Below are 11,353 nucleotides of genomic sequence, written 5' to 3' on the forward strand. Positions count from 1 at the left end.
AAGGCATCTATTACGAACGTATTCTGAATTAGCCGCTTTTCTGTTCTTTTGTATGTACAGTAGAATTGATAATCAACCAAACACTAGAGACGTGTCAGACAGAGATTAGTTTCAAAAACACTGGAGGATTCCCTTAACAGGGTTAAGCTATGCGCATATATTTCAGGCAGCCTTAAAATGAATGAATTCAGTCCAGAGCTCAACCCAACTTTGAAAACTGACCCAGTCCTGCAGCGCCACTTCCTGTTTTTCCCTCTTTTCTTCCTGTCTAAAGCCTTCCTGTCTTTAAATTCCTGCAGCTCAGATTAGCCTATCTGCAAATGTAGGCTACATGCTAAACCTTCACTACAGACATACCTACAACATTTAATCATCTTTCACTTCACAGATTCCTTTTTTGATTCCTTTTTTTCTCTGAACAAGAAAATTTTTTGATTAAAGAGGAAATTCACTGATTTTTCAAACTTCCTACATAATTAAATGCTTAAGATATAAACAAAGTCATTCAGAGTGGTTTGGTGGGAAATGCTCTGTTCTAGAGAAACTTATTGAGTCAGAATTGTTCACAGTGGTGGTGATAGGAACCAGACGTCTGAAAAGTTTGATGCCTCTAAAACCCACTCTGAATGACTTTGTTTATAGAATAAAAATATGATGAAATTCCCTTTGAAAGTAATAACATGGTAAAAAAAAATAAACTTTAGGTTCTTTTGTAGTTTTTTTATAGTCCATATTATACAATATATTACATCAACATAATTCTGTCCTTCAGTTTACATACTTTTGGCAGAGATTGTGTTGATGTAATGTATTTTATTCATGTGAAAATCATACACACACTTGAATAGTCAATTGCATGTTTTTTTCAATATAACTGAATGTAAAACACTGCATAATTAATATTATAGTACTATTTTGTTGCATAAACAGATGTTATGTGCTATACTGCATAGTCCCATCACAATCTGCCTATGAAATGCATTTATTGTTAATATGTATAAACAGAAAATCACATTCACGCAGGTGCCGTCGTCAGTAGTAACCCATCACAGGCCTGCGTAAAGGCACAGTCTGAGAGATGCTGAAAGGTCCATCAGAAACATTCAGAGCAGATAAGCCTGCTGTGATTGTAAAGGAATGAGCTCTGATCTTCTCAGCTCTTGGCGCGTCCTGCTCTGAACTCTGGGACGATCGTGGCGGCCGCACCGAGCGGGGTGGAGTAACCCACAGTGAAGTTCTGAAGTCCGAACATTAGACACTTCCAGCTGTAGCGCAGAGCTTTCCCCACATTCTGTAAGACAAACAGCAACACTGACCATCACAAACACTGCCAATCAAGCGCAACAAACAAATACACTAACATTCAAAAGTCTGGAATCATTTGTGAAAATCTTAGTTATTTCATATATATATGAACTAGACACTAAAAAGCTGTTACTAGATGTTTCATCCAATGTTTCAAGTTGGGAACAACAGGGGTTAAATGTATCTGTGACAAAACTACTTTTATATTATTCTAAACATTAATTCCAGACTTTTGAACCGTGATTTCAAATGATTAGAATGGAAGTGTATGTAAATAAATGCAGTCAAATGCAAAAGTTTGAACACTCCTTGACATATAGTTGAAAGTCCTCTAGAGAACACACTTAAAGATTTTCAGTGAACAATTTCTATTAAAATGTCTATAAATTCTGTTTATTTGAGTTTAACATACTGGAAAAACTATAAAATGTGCCATACTGTTTGAACAGGCCAAACTTTGTGTTTTTTTTCCAATATGTTAAATTCAGCAAATAAGCTTTTGCATATGACTGTAAATGAGGTTGGAGGAATTTTAATGATTTGTATAATATAGTATATGCAGAGTCTAGTTCCAACCACATCTGGCCACACATCTGGCTAACAGCATGTTAGGCACAGGTTGGAACTAAAGTCTGCAGGAAAGTAGACCTTCAGAAAGAGGGTTTAAGATAATGTGCCAAACAGCAAAAAAGCATAAAGCGCAAATCAATCAAACTGAAGCAGATGCAAATAAATCTGATGATCAGGTGAGTTTAGGAGAACACTGTAGGTATCTATCATGGAACATCTGCAATATGGCAAATCTGAGCAAGCCAATTCAGTTAATAGGCTACAACAGTAAAACACCCAACCCCCGTTTTTGTTACATTACATAGCACATATTAAGCTGCAGGCAATCACGTCAAATCTGTCTAGCTAGCTTCCAATAGCAAATGCCTGAACGTTTATGCTTACCATTACATAGTTAAGAGAATGACCACACTATTTTATAGTACTGCTTATCACACCATGAACTGAACATCACAGTACAACACTTTCATGCACTTCTGCTGGTTGTTAAGAGAGACGTACAAAGATGACAGTAAGCAAACTCTTTTAAGTATTACATTACAAGATGAACTGCTTAACTGTAACACAAAACGCCCTCACTGTATGTTTTGGAATAATGAAAAATATATAATGCATTCAGAAGTATCTGTGTGGTAAGAGTAACATGTTAAAACAAAAAGGAAAACTCCTGTGAAATGAACAGTAGACTGAAAAATAAAAGCTAATTAACATAAACATACAAACTGCAAGGGATGCTGGGAAGCTCCATTCCCCCACTACAATATTCAGAGTCAGGTAGAGAATGTGAAGAGAGAAGAGAAAGTAGAGAAGAGAACTGCCACTCAGTAATGACGTCATAGTTTGTCAAAAGCTAGAGGGCGCTCCTGAGCAAGCCTAAAACGAATGGGCTGCTATGGAGCTTTTGTGCAAAATCATGTGGCCTCATTCACCAATAATAATACCAAAGTTTTTTCTTAAATTTATTCTTGAGAAAGGTTCTAAGTGTGTGTAGATTCTGTTCTCACCTAAGAACAAATCGCAAATAAGAAAACATAGTGAATGTCAGGATCTTCAGGAAAACTGCATTAGTGGGTTTTAAGAAGAAATTTTCATTTTAGTTAATTTAATTTCCCAAATTAAAGGAAGGTCCTGCACAAATGGTCAAAAACAAGTTAAATTAGCTCCACTCATTTAGATCCATTCAATGTGCACTTGATCGTGGACACACTTTAGCATTTTGGAGTCATGTTTTTGATAAAACGTGAAAAATAGGAAGTGGACAGGCTCCCCTTAATCTGGCTTTGAGACCGGCTGCTCAAGAATGCACAAAATACTGGACACTTTCCCAACATGCTTTGCAAATCACTGCTTATTACTGTAAATTCCAACATTCTAACCTCTTTAACTCTTGTCTGGTGTTCAGGTCTGTGGGACCCATTTTCAATGTTTACCAAAAGAAAAAATTATGTGATTTGTTATTATTTCAACACCAGATTCTTTGGCTTTTGCTCATTTTCTGTGAAGAACATATAAAATAACACATTTTCAATGACTTCACACTGTTCACCCCTACACATTTATACTACACATGTGGTGTTGGGGTAATAATAATGAATGAATAAATGTGTGGAGGTGCTGTGTCCCTTTACTGTGTTCTTCTCCTACATGGCCTGCTGTTAGTGTATGTGTGTGTATGTGTTTGTATATGTGTGCATATGTGTGAGGGTGGACAACATAGACAAGCTGCTTACTGGCTACAGCTGCTAAAGGAGAACTCTACACTGACCACTTGTGATTTTTTTTAAACATCTAGTACCTTTACATAAATTGTTATGGCTGTATTGATTTAAAAAACAATAATGTGGTGGGTCCACCAGACCACTGAGTAACAAACACATCAACACCACAAAAGGGTTAAGAAAGAGGTTGCCTGTATCTCCTAGAATGTTTATAGCATCTTTATAGCAATCTACTGTATTTAAAGAATACAGTAGATTGTACTGCAGTGTTTCCACTGTGAATTTACACCAGTTCTCTACAGTGTATAGGATGTGAACTAAAATGCATTCAAGCTGTTAATAAAACTGTTTGGAGACCGAGAGTCATCTGTGGATTTCAAATAATCACTAAGGATATTGTAAATGTGTTTTAAGAGATAAAAACATGGCTCATCCTAAGCCTCTGCAGCACTGTTAAAAACTAAACCCAGAGCCCAAACCAAGACAGCATTCATACAGTTACTCTATGACAGAGTACCTTCGCCAATACACATTTGTCCCTCCCTATCAATAAAGCCATAAACAGGATGTGCAAAAATGTCCTGGAGGGACGTTTCCGCGTATTGACAATGGTCAACCTGCACGTTTACAGACAGCCCTTCCTGCTCCCAGAACAAAAAATAAACCTTCCCTGTTGGAACTTCACCCTCTGTCAGACGCTCAGAAACAAAAACTATTTTACATGAACTCACACATGGTCATGTTTATTTTCATTATAAAATCCAAGTAAAAATCACAGCCAGTGTATTTTGCCTTAAGCTGCCCTCCACATGTAAACATTTCAAGATGAATTGAAGATGATAGAAAAGGTCCAAAACAACTTGAAATAAACTCTCAAAATTAACAGACATTAAAGTTAGGAACCTATTTTTCTTCTCTTCTAAAGTTATGATTTCTATGATATTTTGTTATGATGGTGACAATAATTAAAGGGGTATTCCGGGCTAAAACTAGCATTTAAAACATTTTTGTCATGTTATGTAATATTCTGTAGTTCAACATTCAACATCCCACAGCCTCGTCAGTTTAGCACAATTCATAATTTTGTGTCTGTTTTCATCCATTAGTGTTATTTCACTACAACTCCCAGCATGCATTCTATAAATATGTTATACAAACAAAGAAATGTGCTCATGTAGAAGCTAATAAATACAGATGTGCCTTCCCAGCAGTAATGTTAGCCAGCATTTAGCCTTATGCATTTGCCAGCTAGCAAAAAAAGTGAAAACAGCCCTAAAGCGCATGTAGTTTTTCAAAAGATTTTCTCACCTTCAAGATACATCATCAGAAGGGGTTTTTCCTAGTCTTTAAACTCACTTAAACCTCACTCTTGGGGCTATTGTGGGACCACTGTAGGAGGTGAGTAGGCAAGTTTACAGCAGAATGTCCCTTTAACAGGGTGATCAAACATTGATCACTAATCAGAGACATCAGAACAAAACAAAACTGCACTCCCACTGTCTTTACTGCGTTTTACAACATGCTGCATCAATTCCCCAAAGCACTCATAAAAAAGTCATAAAAAAGTTCATAAACAAACTGATAATCTAGGCCTGAATGAGTGCAGGGAGGCAAACAGAGACAGCACTAATCCTCATTAAGCTGTAAGGCCGGGTCACTTCCTTGTGTTCACTGTTTACCAGTCAAGCAGACCTGACACAAAAACACATGCAAAGCCCAGGAAATGCCATTTACCATCACAAAGCCATGGACTTGGAAAAATACTCTTCCAGGAATAGTTTTTCCTCCTCTATTAAACCTTTATCAACACTCAACATGCTTCACTGCCATGGGGTATAAGAGAATGACCATTAAACTAAAACAAGGAACTCAATGAAATAACCTTCAGTAAATGCAAATGGTGAAATAGATAAACAGCCCCATGAAAACTGACTGTACTATTAAAATAAAGGTACCTAAACTGTTCTTGGCTCAGATTTCTAGAAAAAAAACTTCTTTAGAAAAAAAACTACATCATGTGGAGGTTTGTTAAACATTAATAATGTTCTATAATAATGTCCTTTTAAGGTCAATCCACTGAAAGGTTTTTTAGGGACCTAGAAGTAGTTGTTCTATGGCATGTGTCAGGATCCAGTCCTCAGGGGCCACAGCACTGCATACCTCAGCAGGCTGCCTCCTTAACTCAACAGCTTGGCAAGGCCTTTGCAAACTGTATAGACATCTGAAGTTGTGTTGTCATTCGTAGTTCTGTACAATTTTCCCCAAAGTCCACATGTCACTGGATCCTCTGAATTATGAGGTCATTTAGTGGCTGAAATATGAATATTGCTACATACATGCTATAAGCAATCTGCAAGTAAGTCTAGTGCTAAACTTCAACACTGCTATACACCAACACCAATTACTCAAACTGTGGGCTACTTCTGTCAAAGCAACTCTACTACCATGCTTGCTGGTGTGTGTGTGTGAGGTATTTTGCTATTTTGGTGAGAATGTCCGTCTTATAGCATCTTTTCAGTGTGCAGCAGTGTTAGCTTGCATTTCCACCCCTTAACAGCTGGGTCCTTCACACGATCCAGTGGCATTCAGTGGAAAAAAGTACATAGGACAAAACATATCATGGGAACGATGGCAACAATTTTCGAAAATGGCAATCATTAGTCCCATAACTGCTCAGACCCAGAGTTCCTAACATGGGCATGACGCAGACTACAGAATGACGCACATATCCAACTTCAGATGTCTATTCAGAGCGTAAGACAAGAGAAAACACTAACCTTAGAGCTGTGGCCCAGAAGGAACCTGTTCCCAATAACATATGGTACCTTTAAGAGGTAACATTTTCAGTGTGTATATTATAATTTGCTGTCTTTATACTCCACAACAAGAATAGGATATATTAAACTATATGTAAAACATATTACTTTTGGATGGATAGAGCTGTCAGAATGAAACACACAGTGATCATAGAACACATAAATTCTAACAATTTTAAAAAAAAAGGCTCCTACATTGTTCTTGGCTTGTACGCAAAGTTATAGAAATGAGTATAAAACCTTTCTTTAAACTTTCAAAATGTTATTCACACTCTGATATTTCATACACATTTGTTTTTTTAAACAACCATCTACTCAAAGGTTCCCTAAAGAACCAGAAGTGATTCTTCCTTGGAAAGCCACCCACCACTACAATTCCAGCACTAACAGAAATTCCAAAGTAGTTCTTGGTTTGGTAGAACTGATGAAAAAACTTTAGTTAGTATAGAATCTTTACATTATGTGGAGAATCTTAAAACTTTAAAAAGGGTCTTTATACTTGCACAAATTTGGTTCATCCATTGAAATGATCCAAAAGTAGTTCTTCTATGGCATCACTCCAAAGAACCACACCAATTTCTACCTTTTTAAAAATAAGAGTTCCTGAATGGTTCTTGGTTCTAGGAAACATTTTAATTGGTATAGACATATAAATTTTATGGATGTTCTTTAAACTATAGAAAGGTTCCTCAGACTCTTACATCTCATGTAAAAACTTTAAAAAACATCCACTAAGAGGTTCTTTAGGAGATTAACAGTGGTTCTTCTATGGCATTGCTTCAAAGAACCCATTCATCATACAAAATAATGGCCCAACAATTTTTCGCTCGGAAGAATGGATCAAAACCTTGTGACGGGTATAGAAACTTTTGAATATGTGGAATTATAATCCTACTTCATACTCGGTCATCACATTTACAAACTTGGTCCATCCGCTGAAAGGATCCAAAAATAGTTGTTCTGTTCAATCACTCCGAAGAACCTTTTTTGATACCTTTAACTTTAAGAGTGACGACTGATCAACATGTCAAATGTCAAAATTATGATTAATTTCCATCACTTTAGTCCTGGTTGGACTAAAGCAGTCCTGAGCAATAAGAAATAGACGCCAATGTCAAGGACAGTGGCTTAGCGGAGGCAGGACACACAGGATGTATGTCAGCAGTGGAAGACGCAGATTTGTGGGTCTGCCTGTAAGTGAGGTTGTGAGATTACGGAGCTGTCCTAGTGAATGGCTCTCACAGTGTAAATACTGTATTAGCTGCAGACAAATCTCTGTGCTTTAATTGGCTTAGTCTGCTTCTCTCAGCTCAGACAGATGATCCTGGCATGGCCCGGGACGAACAAAGCTCAGTGTTGATGCATGACGCACTAGCAGCAACACTGTGTGTTCCTGTTTCCTCCTCAAGTCAAACAATGTTTATATGACATAAAAACTGAAGGTGGTATTTGATGCCAGGGTGACTTTGTCCTGGTTACAGAAAGGAAGTTAGTCTGTTTTCATCTTCTTATCTCATATGTGAGTATTGCCAGAAAATCAGTCCATTCATATTTTATAGGTTTATTCTAGAGTGGGTGGACAAAATAATGGAAACAGTCAGCAATACATGAATATGTCTTTCATATGTTGAGTTACTTTTGGCCGTAAGTATGTTGACACTGTTTATTCATATTAAATTGAATCAAGTAAAACCAATGCATTGTTTTTAGAGCTGCACTGATATTGAGCTAGCCCCGATACTGGAACTCAGGTTGTGTGTAAACTTTTGAACACCCCTGGCCAAACTATGTTTTTAGTTTTGTTGATTTTCTAAGTAAAAAATAATGAACACATCCTCCACAGAGAACATACTGAAGTATGACAGTTTAACATATTGGAAAAAAATAACATCTCAAATATTAAATGTGCTACAACTTTTGCACAGAACACATTTTATATGTTATTTTCCTTATATATTAAATTCAGTAAAAGAACAGTAACTTTGCATTAAAATGTGCAAAAGAGTGTTCTTGGTAGAGGATGTGTTCATTTATTTCCACACATTCAGCATGAATTTCTATTCACATGTGAAGTTACAGTAAATGCCATTCATTCAAACTTGCTTCATTTAGCATGCTTTATTTGTGATATGGAACACTGCTTTTATTGAAAAAGTGGACTGGTATAAATATGAGGATCCATAGGCGCTATTCCAGATTCCAAACTCTGAGACTCTCTTCCTCAGTGTTTCCGTGATTGCTCTTCATCTCTACTTTCAAATCTGATATAAAGACTTTTCTCAGACTCATGAGTATTAGGTATTGGAAGGGAAAAAGTTGTATCAGTGCATCCCTAATTACTTTTTTTCAGTGTACATTGTTAGTTGCTCCCTGTCCACTTTATTAGATTCACTTGCCTTGTACTTTCACTCACTGGCCACTTTATTGAAAGAACTTACTTTATAGGTCTACTATACAGAACTGTTCCTGACCACAGATTGTTTGTGTGGTGGGCCATTCTCAGCTCAGCAGTGACACTGACATAGTTACAAGATAATACTTGTGACGCTGTTTAAAGGTACACACGTCACTGTCACTGCTAGGCTCACCACTCAAAAATATCCAGCCAAGAGCAGCTCTGTGGTCAGAAACTGACTGTTAATGAAGGGCTAGAGGATGGCTGACACAGATTGTGCATAAAGAAATATTTTACATTAACAGCATTTGGTAGACACTCTTATCCAAAGCGACTTACAATTTTATCATTTTACAGGTAGGCAAAGGTAGTGTTAGGAGTCCTGCCCAAGGACTCTTATTGGTATAGTGTAGGGTGCTTACCCAGGTGGGGATTGAACCCCAGTCTACAGAGTAGAAGGCAGAGGTGTAACCCACTACACCATACCAACTACACTGCATGGGCTACACTTTGGACACCAGCAACGTGGAGCTACAAGGCATTTCTAATAAAGTGGCCAGTGACTGTATGATCCAATATTATATTTTTTTATTTTATCCACCCACTGCATGTTTCCAGACTGTATTAATCAACCCAATCATGCATGTTTATTTTGATACCAATCCCCACAATCAGGACATATTGGTAAATCACCCAAAAGCAATCAGATAAGAAGTGGATTATTAATCAAAGCCATATCAGTATCAAAGCTTACTTACCCCACTGCCTGAGTGCAGGCATGCTTTAAAATGCTAAGTACAGTGCCTGAAATACAACAGTGTTTTGGCTTAAATAACTAGCAAACATTAACAGGTTACAGAAACATTCCTGCAAATTCCTGTTAATAAGTCACAATGTTGAATAAACTGCGGCTTATCTTAACCCTTAGATGTTGCATGTATAACTAGTGCCATCAAAAGCATATTGTAATTTCATCTTGCCTTTTTGTATTTCTTGTACTTCTCTTTCCTCTTTGCTTTCTTCTCCTCCTTTGCTCTCTGTATGCTGTCGTTCTCTTCCAAAGGCACATAGTTCTTTGGTAAGAAGGCGAAGTGCACTTCCCTTGTCTGCTTCCTTTCAACCAAGTCCTCGTTGTCTGCAGTCTGTGCTGGAGCTCCTGTGTCGATCTGCCGCTGGTATCCTCCACTGCTGCCACTCCAGCCTTCATTTAATGTCTCTAGGCCGACGAACAGGCCGATCTGTGGCAGTTGCACATCAAGAAAAGATTTAGGCTTCATCTTTCCTTGTAGATGATCTTCCTCTGAAGCTTCTCGCCAGAGACTGGGCAGCTTTTGTTTGGGGGGTTGGACTTCTTAGTTGGGAGGGCTTATTGGATCAGCTTTGCATAAACAGTCTTCACACCAGTGGATTCCAAAGTGTTTTTGGCTTCCTCAGGCTGCTAGTCGAAACAGGTTAATGGGTCACAGTCAGGTTGTAGAGTATTCCGAGGCTTATTACATCGTAAAGTCTATTTTTCTGTAATTACACTAAAACAATGCAAACTGACTGGGTCATTCTTAACTTACAGGAGTGAGAAAGGAAACCATGGACACATTGGTGGGTCCTAAATGAGGGCTAAATAAAAACTTCTGCTGATGACACAAAGACAGAGTTAAGAAGCAATCTTTAGAGACTCTAAAAGGACAGGGCCTGAGTTTGATTCCCCAGTCAGGTGACCAGGGTCATTTCTGTGTGGAGTTTGCATGTTCTCCCTGTGTCTGCGTGGGTTTCCTCCAGGTGCTCCGGTTTCCTCCCACAGTCCAAAGGCTTGCAGTTGGGAGAATTGAAGATGGCCCTAGGAGTGAATGTGTGTGTGAATGTGAATTTCTGTGTTTCTGCGCTGTGATTGACTGACGGCCTGTCCAGGATGTTTCCTGCCTTCCTCCCAGTGACCGCTGGGATAGACTCCAGCATCCGCCACAACCTAGGAAGATTAGCAGCTTAGATAATGAACGTGTGTGTGTGTGTGTGTGTGTGTGTGTGTGTGAAATCTTAGGGTAAGTTTTAGTATCAAAATGACATTTATATTTTAAAATATTTCTTTAAAAATCAGACAACAATTTGTATTTTTACAACCTAACCTGAAAACAAGCATCAAAGTTGTTTTACATGCATATAACTTCAGCATCTGTGAAGTAATTCTTATGTTGTGTTTTTAATGCACAACATAACTGAAATTATAATCAAATAAAAAAATAAAAAACAGCAAACTAAAAGAAAAAGAAGAACCATCATGTTTGTTGTTGGTTTATTTAGGAATAGAACTAAGCATACACCGACATCAACATTCTGTAGTCCGTCATTTTGAGCCCTTTTGTCATGCTTTAAAGTTGTGGGAAATCATTTGCCACACAGAAAAAAATCAGTCTTAACTTAAAAAGTTAGTTACCAGACTGCCTTAAAATTTTGATTTGATTATTAAATTTTAATAGTAAGTTAAGAAAACAAAGTTCTATAAACTCAAAAATGCATTTTTTTTACAGTACATCACAATAGTAGAATGACCTGAT

The 11,353-nt window shown here is 37.6% G+C and overlaps 1 protein-coding gene across 1 annotated transcript; it reads right to left on the minus strand.

Moving 5' to 3' along the window:
- Nucleotides 1-1,116: 1,116 nt before the first annotated feature.
- Nucleotides 1,117-10,135, minus strand: si:dkey-126g1.9 (uncharacterized protein C1orf115). Its single transcript, XM_036591617.1, has 2 exons — nt 9,785-10,135; nt 1,117-1,291 (listed from the first exon to the last, which is right to left on the minus strand). Exons 1-2 carry the CDS (start codon nt 10,079-10,081, stop codon nt 1,154-1,156), a joined length of 435 nt encoding a protein of 144 aa, XP_036447510.1. The 5' UTR covers nt 10,082-10,135; the 3' UTR covers nt 1,117-1,153.
- Nucleotides 10,136-11,353: the final 1,218 nt, after the last annotated feature.

Source organism: Colossoma macropomum, unplaced genomic scaffold (genome assembly GCF_904425465.1).
Source record: "Colossoma macropomum unplaced genomic scaffold, Colossoma_macropomum, whole genome shotgun sequence".
Lineage (NCBI taxonomy): Eukaryota > Metazoa > Chordata > Actinopteri > Characiformes > Serrasalmidae > Colossoma > Colossoma macropomum.